This window comes from Oncorhynchus nerka, linkage group LG6 (assembly GCF_034236695.1).
Source record: "Oncorhynchus nerka isolate Pitt River linkage group LG6, Oner_Uvic_2.0, whole genome shotgun sequence".
NCBI classification, from domain to species: domain Eukaryota; kingdom Metazoa; phylum Chordata; class Actinopteri; order Salmoniformes; family Salmonidae; genus Oncorhynchus; species Oncorhynchus nerka.
Window position 1 is genome coordinate 19,188,925 of NC_088401.1, and position 17,836 is coordinate 19,206,760.

At 49.6% G+C, this 17,836-nt stretch overlaps 1 protein-coding gene across 3 annotated transcripts in view; it reads right to left on the reverse strand.

The window, feature by feature from the left end:
• LOC115130123 (vascular endothelial growth factor receptor 1-like) overlaps window positions 1–17,836 on the reverse strand; it is a 90,907-nt gene that overhangs the window by 53,514 nt on the left and 19,557 nt on the right. For all 3 annotated transcript variants that reach the window (XM_065019353.1, XM_065019354.1, XM_065019355.1), the window contains 4 exons: window positions 3,265–3,427; window positions 3,008–3,144; window positions 1,089–1,260; window positions 598–715 (listed from right to left, as the gene is read on the reverse strand). In XM_065019353.1, coding sequence (XP_064875425.1) covers window positions 598–715; window positions 1,089–1,260; window positions 3,008–3,144; window positions 3,265–3,427 — 590 coding nt within the window. The remainder of the gene's footprint in view (window positions 1–597; window positions 716–1,088; window positions 1,261–3,007; window positions 3,145–3,264; window positions 3,428–17,836) is intronic.

Sequence of the window (17,836 nt, forward strand, 5' to 3'; positions counted from 1 at the left end):
TAGTATTAGGGTAGTGTAGGGTAGTGTACGATAGTATAGGGTTGTGTAGGGTAGTGTAGGATAGTGTAGGGTAGTGTAGGGTAGGGTAGTGTAGGGTAGAGTACAATAGTATAGGGTAGTATAGGGTAGTGTAGGGTAGTGTAGGGTAGTGTAAGGTAGTGTAGGATAGTATAGGGTAGTGTAGGGTAGTATAGGATAGTGTATGGTAGTGTAGGATAGTATAGGGTAGTGTAGGGTAGTATAGGATAGTGTATGGTAGTGTAGGATAGTATAGGGTAGTGTAGGGTAGTGTAGGATAGTATAGGATAGTGTAGGGTAGTGTAGGATAGTGTAGATTAGTGTAGGGCAGTGTAGGGTGGTGTGTGATAGTGTAGGATAGTGTAGGATAGTATAGGATAGTGTGTATGATAGTGTAGGATAGTGTATGATAGTGTAGGGTAGTATATGGTAGTGTAGGGTAGTGTAGTGTAGTGTAGGGTAGTTTAGGATAGTTTATGGTGGTGTAGGATAGTGCAGGATGGTGTAGGATAGTGTAGCATAGTGTGTAAGGTAGTGTAGGATAGTGTGCAGGCTAGCTGACAGTCTGTAAGTTCTTACCAGATGACTTCTGGGGCAGGGAAAGCTCGTAGTTTGGGGGAGAGACGGTATGACTTCTGTCCTGCATGAGCCTCCACTACAGCCCCCTGTCTGGGCTTCAGACGGATAAAGGGACGGTCTGGGAGGATAAACAGACAGGCAAGCATGCGCGCACACACACACACACACACACACACACACACACACACACACACACACACACACACACACACACACACACACACACACACACACACACACACACACACACACACACACACACACACACACACACACACACACACACACACACACACACACACACACACACACACACACACAGAGAGAGAGAGAGAGAGGATATCACGCATTAATGACATATTACAGATAGTGATACAGGGGAGGGTTGTGATTCGTATTCTTACTGCAGAAGTGGGTGTTTACCATCAATGAATTTCCTCATTAATGAATTTGTCACAGAGGTGGGAAGTATTACGTTTATTTTGACTCACCATAGACTGTGACAGATACGTTAGTCTCTCGACTGACCGGTCCACTGGTCACTCGGCAGATATAAAGCCCTCTGTCAGAGCGGTGGAGTTTGGGGATGGACAGAATACTGTAGAACACCATGTGAAATTTACTGGCCATGATCCACCTACTGACTATGGCTGACCTGTTGGCCTGAGGGGAGAGAAAGGGAGGAGGGGTAGAGAAAGACAGAGAGGGAGGGAGGGAGGGAAATATGGAGAGAGGGAGGGAGGCAGTGAGGTAGAGATATTATTCAGATATAAGAGGGAGGGAGGGAGGGGTAGAGGAAGAAGGAGAGAGAGAGGGAGGGGAGAGGTAGAGAAAGAAGAAGAGAGAGAGAGGAAGGGGAGAGGTGGAGAAAGATGGAGAGAGATAGAGAAAGGGGGAGAGATGGATAGAGAGAGGAAGGGGGAGAGGTGGAGAAAGACAGAGGGAGGGAGGGAGGGAGGGAGGGAGGGAGGGAAAGAAAGAAAGAAAGAAAGAAAGAAAGAAAGAAAGAAAGAAGGAGAGAGAGAGGGAAGGGAGAGGTAGAGAAATATGGAGAGAGAGAGGGACAGGGAGAGGTAGAGAAAGAAGGAGAGAGGGAGGAAGGGGTCAGGTAGAGTAAGATGGAGATAGTGAGACGGACAGGGAGAGGTAGAGTAAGATGGAGATAGTGAGACGGACAGGGAGAGATAGAGTAAGATGGAGATAGTGAGACGGACAGGGAGAGATAGAGTAAGATGGAGATAGTGAGACGGACAGGGAGATGGAGATAGAGACGGAAGATGGAGATAGTGAGACGGACAGGGAGAGATAGAGTAAGATGGAGATAGTGAGACGGACAGGGAGAGATAGAGTAAGATGGAGATAGTGAGACGGACAGGGAGAGATAGAGTAAGATGGAGATAGTGAGACGGACAGGGAGAGGTAGAGTAAGATGGAGATAGTGAGACGGACAGGGAGAGGTAGAGTAAGATGGAGATAGTGAGACGGACAGGGAGAGATAGAGAAAGTCAGACAGAAAGAGGGAGGGGGAGAGGTAGAGAAAGAAGGAGAGAGAGATGGAGGGGAGAGGTAGAGAAATATGGAGAGAGAGAGGGAGGGGAGAGGTAGAGAAAGAAGGAGAGAGGGAGGAAGGGGTCAGGTAGAGTAAGATGGAGATAGTGAGACGGACAGGGAGAGGTAGAGTAAGATGGAGATAGTGAGACGGACAGGGAGAGATAGAGTAAGATGGAGATAGTGAGACGGACAGGGAGAGATAGAGTAAGATGGAGATAGTGAGACGGACAGGGAGAGATAGAGTAAGATGGAGATAGTGAGACGGACAGGGAGAGATAGAGTAAGATGGAGATAGTGAGACGGACAGGGAGAGATAGAGTAAGATGGAGATAGTGAGACGGACAGGAGAGATAGAGTAAGATGGAGATAGTGAGACGGACAGGGAGAGATAGAGTAAGATGGAGATAGTGAGACGGACAGGGAGAGACAGAGTAAGATGGAGATAGTGAGACGGACAGGGAGAGATAGAGTAAGATGGAGATAGTGAGACGGACAGGGAGAGGTAGAGTAAGATGGAGATAGTGAGACGGACAGGGAGAGGTAGAGTAAGATGGAGATAGTGAGACGGACAGGGAGAGGTAGAGTAAGATGGAGATAGTGAGACGGACAGGGAGAGATAGAGAAAGTCAGACAGAAAGAGGGAGGGGGAGAGGTAGAGAAAGAAGGAGAGAGAGATGGAGGGGAGAGGTAGAGAAATATGGAGAGAGAGAGGGAGGGGAGAGGTAGAGAAATATGGAGAGAGGGAGGGAGGGGAGAGGTGGAGATATTATTCAGATATAGTAAAAGTTTTGCATACTGTAACATAGTGCACTTCTTAGTAGTGTATGCCATAATTGTAGTGTTCTTCATGAGGTCCTACCTGTCCAGGGTAGTCCCAGCTGATGGACACTCTGCTGTTCCACTCTGCAGTCACAGTACAGTTGATGGCCAGACTGTCCCCCTGTAGAGACTGCACTGGACTGGTACTGTTCAGATATACCTTCATGATCTTATTCACTGGGACAGGAGTGGAGATAAAGATATTTGAATATTTGCAATTTATAGAATTTACTGGATTTTTTTCATTAGGCGTGTGTGTTTGTGTGTGTGTGTGCCTGCATGTGCATGTGTGATCACCTTGTCTGTGTGTGAGGTAATTGAGGGAGTGCGTGGTCCCGTTGACAGAGGTCTTGCAGGAGAACAGGCCGATGTAGAAGTAGGTGGGGCTGTGGATGAGGAAGCCCTGTCTGCTGTTCCACACTATGTTCCTCTGGTCTGGGGTCAACTCCTGGTCAGGAAACTGGAGACATGAACACACACCGTCACAACCATAAAAACCGTCTCATAAAAGCAACGTGACACAGAAGCAATGTCTGCTTCTGGTATATGGTCAACTTGCATTCAGTGTTCAGAAAACAGGTACATCATGAACTCAACCACAACTAAAACTATTTTCTTATCTCAACCACCAACCAATCATGAACTCAACACAATCGTGTCATGACCTATTCAGAACCACGACCACATCCTGAACACATCACAACCATACCAACAGTCACACAAAAGCAACACTGCACACACAACTCCTGAGCAAATCATGAACACACAAGAAAACAGAAAAACATGAGGGTACAGACATTTCACCCTGCTGATGTGGATTCTGTCTGTGGAGACAGAGTCTGGAGTTACAATAGAGACAGAGTCTGGAGTTACAATAGAGACAGAGTCTGGAGTTACAATATAGACAGAGTCTGGAGTTACAATAGAGACAGAGTCTGGAGTTACAATATAGACAGAGTATTGTGTTACTGTGGAGACAGCGTCTGAGTTACAATAGAGACAGAGTCTGGAGTTACAATAGAGACAGAGTCTGGAGTTACAATAGAGACAGAGTCTGGAGTTACAATATAGACAGAGTCTGGAGTTACAATAGAGACAGAGTCTGGAGTTACAATAGAGACAGAGTCTGGAGTTACAATATAGACAGAGTCTGGAGTTACAATAGAGACAGAGTCTGGAGTTACAATATAGACAGAGTATTGTGTTACTGTGGAGACAGCGTCTGGAGTTACAATAGAGACAGAGTCTGGAGTTACAATAGAGACAGAGTCTGGAGTTACAATAGAGACAGAGTCTGGAGTTACAATATAGACAGAGTCTGGAGTTACAATAGAGACAGAGTCTGGAGTTACAATAGAGACAGAGTCTGGAGTTACAATAGAGACAGAGTCTGGAGTTACAATAGAGACAGAGTCTGGAGTTACAATAGAGACAGAGTCTGGAGTTACAATAGAGACAGAATCTGGAGTTACAATAGAGACAGAGTCTGGAGTTACAATATAGATAGAGTCTGGAGTTACAATAGAGACAGAGTCTGGAGTTACAATAGAGACAGAGTCTGGAGTTACAATAGAGACAGAGTCTGGAGTTACAATAGAGACAGAGTCTGGAGTTACAATAGAGACAGAGTCTGGAGTTACAATATAGACAGAGTCTGGAGTTACAATAGAGACAGAGTCTGGAGTTACAATATAGACAGAGTATTGTGTTACTGTGGAGACAGCGTCTGGAGTTACAATAGAGACAGAGTCTGGAGTTACAATAGAGACAGAGTCTGGAGTTACAATAGAGACAGAGTCTGGAGTTACAATATAGACAGAGTCTGGAGTTACAATAGAGACAGAGTCTGGAGTTACAATAGAGACAGAGTCTGGAGTTACAATAGAGACAGAGTCTGGAGTTACAATAGAGACAGAGTCTTGTGTTACTGTGGAGACAGAGTCTGCAGTTACAATATAGATAGAGTCTGGAGTTACAATAGAGACAGAGTCTGCAGTTACAATATAGATAGAGTCTGGAGTTACAATAGAGACAGAATCTGGAGTTACAATAGAGACAGAGTCTGGAGTTACAATAGAGACAGATTGTTAACACCAGTGTTAACTAGCTGATAGTCCCCCCCCACCCCCAGTGTTAACTAGCTGATATCCCCCCACCCCCAGTGTTAACTAGCTGATAGCCCCCCACCCCAGTGTTAACTAGCTGATAGCCCCCCACCACCAGTGTTAACTAGCTGATAGCCCCCCACCTCCAGCATTAACTAGCTGATAGCCCCCAGTGTTAACTAGCTGATAGCCCTCCCACCTCCAGTGTTAACTAGCTGACAGCCCCCACCCCCAGCGTTAACTAGCTGATAGCCCCCCACCCCCAGGGTTAACTAGCTGATAGCCCCCCACCCCCAATGTTAACTAGCTGATAGCCCCCAATGTTAACTAGCTTATAGCCCCCACCCCCAGTGTTAACTAGCTGATAGCCCCCACCCCAGCGTTAACTAGCTGATAGCCCCCCACCCCAGTGTTAACTAGCTGATAGCCCCCCCACCCCCAGCGTTAACTAGCTGATAGCCCCCCCCACCCCCAGTGTTAACTAGCTGATATCCCCCACCCCCAGCATTAATGGAGTCTTGTGTTAATTAGCTGATAGCCCCCAGTGTTAACTAGCTGATAGCCCCCAGTGTTAACTAGCTGATAGCCCCCAAGTGTTAACTAGCTGATAGCCCCCAGTGTTAACTAGCTGATAGCCCCCAGTGTTAACTAGCTGATAGCCCCACCCCACCCCCAGTGTTAACTAGCTGATAGCCCCCAGTGTTAAGTAGCTGATACCCCCATGCCACTCACAGTGTTAACAAGCTGATAGCCCCAAGTGTTAACTAGCTGATAGCCCCAAGTGTTAACTAACTGATAGCTCCCACCCCAGTGTCAACTAGCTGATAGCCCCAAGTGTTAACTAGCTGATAGCCCCAAGTGTTAACTAATTGATAGCTCCCACCCCCAGTGTTAACTAGCTGTTAGCCCCAAGTGATAAGTAGCTGATAGCTCCCACTCACAGTGTCAACTAGCTGATAGCCCCAAGTGTTAACTAACTGATAGCTCCCACCCCCAGTGTTAACTAGCTGATAGCCCCCAGTGTTAACTAGCTGATAGCCCCCAGTGTTAACTAGCTGATAGCCCCCAGTGTTAACTAGCTGATAGCCCCGTGTTAACTAGCTGATAGCCCCCACCCTACCCCCAGTGTTAACTAGCTGATAGCCCCCAGTGTTAACTAACTGACAGCCCCCAGTGTTAACTAGCTGATAGCCCCCACCCCACCCCCAGTGTTAACTAGCTGATAGCCCCAAGTGTTAACTAGCTGATAGTCCCCCAGTGTTAACTAGCTGATAGCCCCCAGTGTTAACTAACTGATAGCCCCCAGTGTTAACTAGCTGATAGCCCCCAGTGTTAACTAGCTGATAGCCCCAAGTGTTAACTAACTGATAGCCCCCAGTGTTAACTAACTGATAGCCCCCAGTGTTAACTAACTGATAGCCCCCAGTGTTAACTAGCTGATAGCCCCCAGTGTTAACTAACTGATAGCCCCCAGTGTTAACTAACTGATAGCCCCCAGTGTTAACTAGCTGATAGCCCCCAGTGTTAACTAGCTGATAGCCCCAAGTGTTAACTAATTGATAGCTCCCACCCCCAGTGTTAACTAGCTGATAGCCCCAAGTGTTAAGTAGCTGATAGCTCCCACTCACAGTGTCAACTAGCTGATAGCCCCAAGTGTTAACTAACTGATAGCTCCCACCCCCAGTGTTAACTAGCTGATAGCCCCCAGTGTTAACTAGCTGATAGCCCCCAGTGTTAACTAGCTGATAGCCCCCACCCCACCCCCAGTCTTAACTAGCTGATAGCCCCAAGTGTTAACGAACTGATAGCTCTACCCCCAGTGTTAACTAACTGATAGCTCTACCCCCAGTGTTAACTAACTGACAGCCCCCAGTGTTAACTAGCTGATAGCCCCCACCCCACCCCCAGTGTTAACTAGCTGATAGCCCCCAATGTTAACTAGCTTATAGCCCCCCCACCCCCAGTGTTAACTAGCTGATACACCCCATCCCACTCACAGTGTTAACAAGCTGATAGCCCCAAGTGTTAACTAGCTGATAGCCCCAAGTGTTAACTAACTGATAGCTCCCACCCCCAGTGTCAACTAGCTGATAGCCCCAAGTGTTAACTAGCTGATAGCCCCAAGTGTTAACTAATTGATAGCTCCCACCCCCAGTGTTAACTAGCTGTTAGCCCCAAGTGTTAAGTAGCTGATAGCTCCCACTCACAGTGTCAACTAGCTGACAGCCCCAAGTGTTAACTAACTGATAGCTCCCACCCCCAGTGTTAACTAGCTGATAGCCCCCCAGTGTTAACTAGCTGATAGCCCCCCAGTGTTAACTAGCTGATAGCCCCCACCCCACCCCCAGTGTTAACTAGCTGATAGCCCCCAGTGTTAACTAGCTGATATCCCCCCACCCCCAGTGTTAACTAGCTGATAGCCCCCCACCCCAGTGTTAACTAGCTGATAGCCCCCACCACCAGTGTTAACTAGCTGATAGCCCCCCACCTCCAGCATTAACTAGCTGATAGCCCCCAGTGTTAACTAGCTGATAGCCCTCCCACCTCCAGTGTTAACTAGCTGACAGCCCCCCACCCCCAGCGTTAACTAGCTGATAGCCCCCCACCCCCAGGGTTAACTAGCTGATAGCCCCCCACCCCCAATGTTAACTAGCTGATAGCCCCCAATGTTAACTAGCTTATAGCCCCCCACCCCCAGTGTTAACTAGCTGATAGCCCCCCCACCCCCAGCGTTAACTAGCTGATAGCCCCCCACCCCAGTGTTAACTAGCTGATAGCCCCCCCACCCCCAGCGTTAACTAGCTGATAGCCCCCCACCCCAGCGTTAACTAGCTGATAGCCCCCCACCCCCAGTGTTAACTAGCTGATATCCCCCACCCCCAGCATTAATGGAGTCTTGTGTTAATTAGCTGATAGCCCCCAGTGTTAACTAGCTGATAGCCCCCAGTGTTAACTAGCTGATAGCCCCCAAGTGTTAACTAGCTGATAGCCCCCAGTGTTAACTAGCTGATAGCCCCCAGTGTTAACTAGCTGATAGCCCCCACCCCACCCCCAGTGTTAACTAGCTGATAGCCCCCAGTGTTAAGTAGCTGATACCCCCATGCCACTCACAGTGTTAACAAGCTGATAGCCCCAAGTGTTAACTAGCTGATAGCCCCAAGTGTTAACTAACTGATAGCTCCCACCCCCAGTGTCAACTAGCTGATAGCCCCAAGTGTTAACTAGCTGATAGCCCCAAGTGTTAACTAATTGATAGCTCCCACCCCCAGTGTTAACTAGCTGTTAGCCCCAAGTGATAAGTAGCTGATAGCTCCCACTCACAGTGTCAACTAGCTGATAGCCCCAAGTGTTAACTAACTGATAGCTCCCACCCCCAGTGTTAACTAGCTGATAGCCCCCCAGTGTTAACTAGCTGATAGCCCCCCAGTGTTAACTAGCTGATAGCCCCCCAGTGTTAACTAGCTGATAGCCCCCGTGTTAACTAGCTGATAGCCCCCACCCTACCCCCAGTGTTAACTAGCTGATAGCCCCCCAGTGTTAACTAACTGACAGCCCCCCAGTGTTAACTAGCTGATAGCCCCCACCCCACCCCCAGTGTTAACTAGCTGATAGCCCCAAGTGTTAACTAACTGATAGTCCCCAGTGTTAACTAGCTGATAGCCCCCAGTGTTAACTAGCTGATAGCCCCAAGTGTTAACTAACTGATAGCCGCCCAGTGTTAACTAACTGATAGCCCCCAGTGTTAACTAACTGATAGCCCCCAGTGTTAACTAGCTGATAGCCCCCAGTGTTAACTAACTGATAGCCCCCCAGTGTTAACTAGCTGATAGCCCCCCAGTGTTAACTAGCTGATAGCCCCAAGTGTTAACTAACTGATAGCCGCCCAGTGTTAACTAACTGATAGCCCCCAGTGTTAACTAACTGATAGCCCCCAGTGTTAACTAGCTGATAGCCCCCAGTGTTAACTAACTGATAGCCCCCAGTGTTAACTAACTGATAGCCCCCAGTGTTAACTAGCTGATAGCCCCCAGTGTTAACTAGCTGATAGCCCCAAGTGTTAACTAATTGATAGCTCCCACCCCCAGTGTTAACTAGCTGATAGCCCCAAGTGTTAAGTAGCTGATAGCTCCCACTCACAGTGTCAACTAGCTGATAGCCCCAAGTGTTAACTAACTGATAGCTCCCACCCCCAGTGTTAACTAGCTGATAGCCCCCAGTGTTAACTAGCTGATAGCCCCCAGTGTTAACTAGCTGATAGCCCCCACCCCACCCCCAGTGTTAACTAGCTGATAGCCCCAAGTGTTAACGAACTGATAGCTCTACCCCCAGTGTTAACTAACTGATAGCTCTACCCCCAGTGTTAACTAACTGACAGCCCCCAGTGTTAACTAGCTGATAGCCCCCACCCCACCCCCAGTGTTAACTAACTGATAGCCCCCAGTGTTAACTAGCTGATAGCCCCCAATGTTAACTAGCTTATAGCCCCCCACCCCCAGTGTTAACTAGCTGATAGCCCCCCACCCCCAGCGTTAACTAGCTGATAGCCCCCCACCCCAGTGTTAACTAGCTGATAGCCCCCCACCCCCAGCGTTAACTAGCTGATAGCCCCCCACCCCCAGCGTTAACTAGCTGATAGCCCCCCACCCCCAGTGTTAACTAGCTGATATCCCCCACCCCCAGCATTAATGGAGTCTTGTGTTAATTAGCTGATAGCCCCCAGTGTTAACTAGCTGATAGCCCCCACCCCCAGTGTTAACTAGCTGATATCCCCTCACCCCCAGCATTAATGGAGTCTTGTGTTAACTAGCTGATAGCCCCCAGTGTTAACTAGCTGATAGCCCCCAGTGTTAACTAGCTGATAGCCCCCAGTGTTAACTAGCTGATAGCCCCCAGTGTTAACTAGCTGATAGCCCCCACCCCACCCCCAGTGTTAACTAGCTGATAGCCCCCAGTGTTAAGTAGCTGATACCCCCATGCCACTCACAGTGTTAACAAGCTGATAGCCCCAAGTGTTAACTAGCTGATAGCCCCAAGTGTTAACTAACTGATAGCTCCCACCCCAGTGTCAACTAGCTGATAGCCCCAAGTGTTAACTAGCTGATAGCCCCAAGTGTTAACTAATTGATAGCTCCCACCCCAGTGTTAACTAGCTGTTAGCCCCAAGTGTTAAGTAGCTGATAGCTCCCACTCACAGTGTCAACTAGCTGACAGCCCCAAGTGTTAACTAACTGATAGCTCCCACCCCAGTGTTAACTATCTGATAGCCCCCAGTGTTAACTAGCTGATAGCCCCCGTGTTAACTAGCTGATAGCCCCCACCCTACCCCCAGTGTTAACTAGCTGATAGCCCCCAGTGTTAACTAACTGACAGCCCCCAGTGTTAACTAGCTGATAGCCCCCACCCCACCCCCAGTGTTAACTAACTGATAGTCCCCCAGTGTTAACTAGCTGATAGCCCCCAGTGTTAACTAACTGATAGCCCCCAGTGTTAACTAGCTGATAGCCCCCAGTGTTAACTAGCTGATAGCCCCAAGTGTTAACTAACTGATAGCCCCCAGTGTTAACTAACTGATAGCCCCCAGTGTTAACTAACTGATAGCCCCCAGTGTTAACTAGCTGATAGCCCCCAGTGTTAACTAGTTGATAGCCCCCAGTGTTAACTAGCTGATAGCCCCAAGTGTTAACTAATTGATAGCTCCCACCCCCAGTGTTAACTAGCTGATAGCCCCAAGTGTTAAGTAGCTGATAGCTCCCACTCACAGTGTCAACTAGCTGATAGCCCCAAGTGTTAACTAACTGATAGCTCCCACCCCCAGTGTTAACTAGCTGATAGCCCCCCAGTGTTAACTAGCTGATAGCGCCCCAGTGTTAACTAGCTGATAGCCCCCACCCCACCCCCAGTGTTAACTAGCTGATAGCCCGAAGTGTTAACTAACTGATAGCTCTACCCCCAGTGTTAACTAACTGACAGCCCCCCAGTGTTAACTAGCTGATAGCCCCCACCCCACCCCCAGTGTTAACTAACTGATAGCCCCCAGTGTTAACTAGCTGATAGCCCCCAATGTTAACTAGCTTATAGCCCCCACCCCAGTGTTAACTAGCTGATAGCCCCCACCCCCAGCGTTAACTAGCTGATAGCCCCCCACCCCCAGCGTTAACTAGCTGATATCCCCCACCCCCAGCATTAATGGAGTCTTGTGTTAATTAGCTGATAGCCCCCAGTGTTAACTAGCTGATAGCCCCCCACCCCCAGTGTTAACTAGCTGATATCCCCTCACCCCCAGCATTAATGGAGTCTTGTGTTAACTAGCTGATAGCCCCCAGTGTTAACTAGCTGATAGCCCCCAAGTGTTAACTAGCTGATAGCCCCCAGTGTTAACTAGCTGATAGCCCCCAGTGTTAACTAGCTGATAGCCCCCACCCCACCCCCAGTGTTAACTAGCTGATAGCCCCCAGTGTTAAGTAGCTGATACCCCCATCCCACTCACAGTGTTAACAAGCTGATAGCCCCAAGTGTTAACTAGCTGATAGCCCCAAGTGTTAACTAACTGATAGCTCCCACCCCCAGTGTCAACTAGCTGATAGCCCCAAGTGTTAACTAGCTGATAGCCCCAAGTGTTAACTAATTGATAGCTCCCACCCCCAGTGTTAACTAGCTGTTAGCCCCAAGTGTTAAGTAGCTGATAGCTCCCACTCACAGTGTCAACTAGCTGACAGCCCCAAGTGTTAACTAACTGATAGCTCCCACCCCCAGTGTTAACTATCTGATAGCCCCCCAGTGTTAACTAGCTGATAGCCCCCCAGTGTTAACTAGCTGATAGCCCCCCAGTGTTAACTAGCTGATAGCCCCCGTGTTAACTAGCTGATAGCCCCCACCCTACCCCCAGTGTTAACTAGCTGATAGCCCCCCAGTGTTAACTAATTGATAGCTCCCACCCCCAGTGTTAACTAGCTGTTAGCCCCAAGTGTTAAGTAGCTGATAGCTCCCACTCACAGTGTCAACTAGCTGACAGCCCCAAGTGTTAACTAACTGATAGCTCCCACCCCCAGTGTTAACTAGCTGATAGCCCCCAGTGTTAACTAGCTGATAGCCCCCAGTGTTAACTAGCTGATAGCCCCGTGTTAACTAGCTGATAGCCCCCACCCTACCCCAGTGTTAACTAGCTGATAGCCCCCAGTGTTAACTAACTGACAGCCCCCAGTGTTAACTAGCTGATAGCCCCCAGTGTTAACTAGCTGATAGCCCCAAGTGTTAACTAATTGATAGCTCCCACCCCCAGTGTTAACTAGCTGATAGCCCCAAGTGTTAAGTAGCTGATAGCTCCCACTCACAGTGTCAACTAGCTGATAGCCCCAAGTGTTAACTAACTGATAGCTCCCACCCCAGTGTTAACTAGCTGATAGCCCCCAGTGTTAACTAGCTGATAGCGCCCCAGTGTTAACTGGCTGATAGCCCCCACCCCACCCCCAGTGTTAACTAGCTGATAGCCCGAAGTGTTAACTAACTGATAGCTCTACCCCCAGTGTTAACTAACTGATAGCTCTACCCCAGTGTTAACTAACTGACAGCCCCCCAGTGTTAACTAGCTGATAGCCCCCACCCCACCCCCAGTGTTAACTAACTGATAGCCCCCAGTGTTAACTAGCTGATAGCCCCCAATGTTAACTAGCTTATAGCCCCCCACCCCCAGTGTTAACTAGCTGATAGCCCCCACCCCAGCGTTAACTAGCTGATAGCCCCCCACCCCCAGCGTTAACTAGCTGATATCCCCCACCCCCAGTGTTATTAATGGAGTCTTGTGTTAATTAGCTGATAGCCCCCAGTGTTAACTAGCTGATAGCCCCCCACCCCCAGTGTTAACTAGCTGATATCCCCTCACCCCCAGCATTAATGGAGTCTTGTGTTAACTAGCTGATAGTCCCCAGTGTTAACTAGCTGATAGCCCCCAGTGTTAACTAGCTGATAGCCCCCAAGTGTTAACTAGCTGATAGCCCCCAGTGTTAACTAGCTGATAGCCCCCAGTGTTAACTAGCTGATAGCCCCCACCCCACCCCAGTGTTAACTAGCTGATAGCCCCCAGTGTTAAGTAGCTGATACCCCCATCCCACTCACAGTGTTAACAAGCTGATAGCCCCAAGTGTTAACTAGCTGATAGCCCCAGTGTTAACTAACTGATAGCCCCAACCCCAGTGTTAACTAGCTGATAGCCCCAAGTGTTAACTAGCTGATAGCCCCAAGTGTTAACTAATTGATGTTAGCTCCCACCCCCAGTGTTAACTGCTGTTAGCCCCAAGTGTTAAGTAGCTGATAGCTCCCACTCACAGTGTCAACTAGCTGATAGCCCCAAGTGTTAACTAATGGATAGCTCCCACCCCCAGTGTTAACTAGCTGATAGCCCCAAGTGTTAAGTAGCTGATAGCTCCCACTCAAAGTGTCAACTAGCTGATAGCCCCAAGTGTTAACTAACTGATAGCTCCCACCCCCAGTGTTAACTAGCTGATAGCCCCCAGTGTTAACTAGCTGATAGCCCCCAGTGTTAACTAGCTGATAGCCCCACCCCACCCCCAGTGTTAACTAGCTGATAGCCCCCCAGTGTTAACTAGCTGATAGCCCCAAGTGTTAACTAACTGATAGCTCTACCCCCAGTGTTAACTAACTGATAGCTCTACCCCAGTGTTAACTAACTGACAGCCCCCAGTGTTAACTAGCTGATAGCCCCCACCCCACCCCCAGTGTTAACTAACTGATAGCCCCCAGTGTTAACTAGCTGATAGCCCCCAATGTTAACTAGCTTATAGCCCCCCACCCCCAGTGTTAACTAGCTGATAGCCCCCACCCCCAGCGTTAACTAGCTGATAGCCCCCCACCCCAGTGTTAACTAGCTGATAGCCCCCCACCCCCAGCATTAACTAGCTGATAGCCCCCCACCCCCAGCGTTAACTAGCTGATAGCTCCCCCACCCCCAGTGTTAACTAGCTGATATCCCCCACCTCCAGCATTAATGGAGTCTTGTGTTAATTAGCTGATAGCCCCCAGTGTTAACTAGCTGATAGCCCCCACCCCCAGTGTTAACTAGCTGATATCCCTCACCCCCAGCATTAATGGAGTCTTGTGTTAACTAGCTGATAGCCCCCAGTGTTAACTAGCTGATAGCCCCCAGTGTTAACTAGCTGATAGCCCCCAAGTGTTAACTAGCTGATAGCCCCCAGTGTTATCTAGCTGATAGCCCCCAGTGTTAACTAGCTGATAGCCCCCACCCCACCCCCAGTGTTAACTAGCTGATAGCCCCCAGTGTTAAGTAGCTGATACCCCCATCCCACTCACAGTGTTAACAAGCTGATAGCCCCAAGTGTTAACTAGCTGATAGCCCCAAGTGTTAACTAACTGATAGCTCCCACCCCCAGTGTCAACTAGCTGATAGCCCCAAGTGTTAACTAGCTGATAGCCCCAAGTGTTAACTAATTGATAGCTCCCACCCCCAGTGTTAACTAGCTGTTAGCCCCAAGTGTTAAGTAGCTGATAGCTCCCACTCACAGTGTCAACTAGCTGATAGCCCCAAGTGTTAACTAACTGATAGCTCCCACCCCCAGTGTTAACTAGCTGATAGCCCCCCAGTGTTAACTAGCTGATAGCCCCCACCCCACCCCCAGTGTTAACTAGCTGATAGCCCCCCAGTGTTAACTAGCTGATAGCCCCCAGTGTTAACTAGCTGATAGCCCCCATGTTAACTAGCTGATAGCCCCCACCCTACCCCCAGTGTTAACTAGCTGATAGCCCCCAGTGTTAACTAACTTACAGCCCCCAGTGTTAACTAGCTGATAGCCCCCACCCCACCCCAGTGTTAACTAGCTGATAGCCCCAAGTGTTAACTAACTGATAGTCCCCCAGTGTTAACTAGCTGATAGCCCCCAGTGTTAACTAACTGATAGCCCCCAGTGTTAACTAGCTGATAGCCCCCAGTGTTAACTAACTGATAGCCCCCAGTGTAAACTAACTGATAGCCCCCCAGTGTTAACTAACTGATAGCCCCCAGTGTTAACTAGCTGATAGCCCCCAGTGTTAACTAGCTGATAGCCCCCAGTGTTAACTAGCTGATAGCCCCCACCCCACCCCCAGTGTTAACTAGCTGATAGCCCCCAGTGTTAACTAGCTGATAGCCCCAAGTGTTAACTAACTGATAGCTCTACCCCCAGTGTTAACTAACTGATAGCTCTACCCCCAGTGTTAACTAACTGACAGCCCCCAGTGTTAACTAGCTGATAGCCCCCACCCCACCCCCAGTGTTAACTAACTGATAGCCCCCAGTGTTAACTAGCTGATAGCCCCCAGTGTTAACTAACTGATAGTCCCCAGTGTTAACTAGCTGATAGCCCCCAGTGTTAACTAACTGATAGCCCCCAGTGTTAACTAACTGATAGCCCCCAGTGTTAACTAGTTGATAGCCCCCAGTGTTAACTAACTGATAGCCCCCAGTGTTAACTAGCTGATAGCCCCCAGTGTTAACTAGCTGATAGCCCCCAGTGTTAACTAACTGATAGCCCCCAGTGTTAACTAACTGATAGCCCCCAGTGTTAACTAACTGATAGCTCTACCCCCAGTGTTAACTAACTGACGGCCCCCAGTGTTAACTAGCTGATAGCCCCCACCCCACCCCCAGTGTTAACTAGCTGATAGCCCCCAGTGTTAACTAACTGATAGCTCTACCCCCAGTGTTAACTAGCTGATAGCCCCCAGTGTTAACTAGCTGATAGCCCCAAGTGTTAACTAACTGATAGCTCTACCCCCAGTGTTAACTAACTGATAGCTCTACCCCCAGTGTTAACTAACTGACAGCCCCCCAGCGTTAACTAGCTGATAGCCCCCACCCCACCCCCAGTGTTAACTAGCTGATAGCCCCCAGTGTTAACTAGCTGATAGCCCCCAGTGTTAACTAGCTGATACCCCCACCCCACCCTCAGTGTTAACTAGCTGATAGCCCCCAGTGTTAACTAGCTGATAGCCCCCCAGTTTAACTAGCTCATAGCCCCCAGTGTTAACTGGGGTGGAGAGGGGTTGAGGGGGTGGAGAGGGGTCGAGAGAGGTTGAGGGGGTGGAGAGGGGCGGAGAGGGGTTGAGGGTGGTGGAGAAAGGTGGAGGGGGTTGAGGGGTGGAGGGGGTTGAGGGGTGAAGGGGGTGGAGACAGGTTGAGGGGGTGGAGAGGGGTGGAGAGTGGTTGAGGGGGTCGAGAGGGGTGGAGAGTGGTTGAGGGGGTGAAGGGGGTGGAGACAGGTTGAGGGGGTGGAGAGGGGTGGAGAGTGGTTGAGGGGGTGAAGGGGTGGAGACAGGTTGAGGGGTGGAGAGGGGTGGAGAGTGGTTGAGGGGGTGAAGGGGGTGGAGACAGGTTGAGGGGGTGGAGAGGGGTGGAGAGTGGTTGAGGTGGTTTGAGGTGGGTTGGAGGGTGAGAGAAATGTCAGGATGTGGGAAACGTGACTCCAGTCCATCTGCTCACATTCTGTTACTACAGGATATAGACACTCAGACTGGACTGAATTGGACCCCTAGGTCATGCTACACCTCCTCTCCTCTCCCCTCGCCCGACCGGGTCACTTTCACGGCTACAGAGAGAGAGAGTGGCCCCCTGGGTATTGTTCCCTGCTGAAAGGTATGAAAGGTGTATGTGTTCTGCCTCAGTGTGTGTGTATTCTGCCTCAGTGTGTGTGTGTTCTGCCTCAGTGTGTGTGTGTTCTGCCTCTGTGTGTGTGTGTTCTGCCTCTGTGTGTGTGTGTTCTGCCTCTGTGTGTGTGTGTATTCTGCCTCAGTGTGTGTGTGTTCTGCCTCAGTGTGTGTGTGTTCTGCCTCAGTGTGTGTGTGTTCTGCCTCAGTGTGTGTGTGTTCTGCCTCAGTGTGTGTGTATTCTGCCTCAGTGTGTGTGTGTTCTGCCTCAGTGTGTGTGTGTTCTGCCTCAGTGTGTGTGTGTTCTGCCCCAGTGTGTGTGTGTTCTGCCTCAGTGTGTATGTGTTCTGCCTCAGTGTGTGTGTATTCTGCCTCAGTGTGTGTGTGTTCTGCCTCAGTGTGTGTGTGTGTTCTGCCTCAGTGTGTGTGTGTTCTGCCTCAGTGTGTGTGTGTTCTGCCTCAGTGTGTGTGTGTTCTGCCTCTGTTTGTGTCTGTTCTGCCTCAGTGTGTGTGTGTGTGTTCTGCCTCTGTGTGTGTGTATTCTGCCTCAGTGTGTGTGTGTTCTACCTCAGTGTGTGTGTTCTGCCTCAGTGTGTGTGTGTGTTCTGCCTCGGTGTGTGTGTGTGTTCTGCCTCAGTGTGTGTGTGTGTGTTCTGCCTCAGTGTGTGTGTGTGTTCTGCCTCAGTGTGTGTGTGTTCTGCCTCAGTGTGTATGTGTTCTGCCTCAGTGTGTGTGTGTTCTGCCTCAGTGTGTGTGTGTTCTGCCTCAGTGTGTGTATGTGTTCTGCCTCAGTGTGTGTGTATTCTGCCTCAGTGTGTGTGTGTTCTGCCTCAGTGTGTGTGTGTTCTGCCTCAGTGTGTGTGTGTTCTGCCCCAGTGTGTGTGTGTTCTGCCTCAGTGTGTATGTGTTCTGCCTCAGTGTGTGTGTATTCTGCCTCAGTGTGTGTGTGTTCTGCCTCAGTGTGTGTGTGTTCTGCCTCTGTGTGTGTGTGTTCTGCCTCTGTGTGTGTGTTCTGCCTCAGTGTGTGTGTGTTCTGCCTCAGTGTGTGTGTGTTCTGCCTCAGTGTGTGTGTGTTCTGCCTCTGTTTGTGTCTGTTCTGCCTCAGTGTGTGT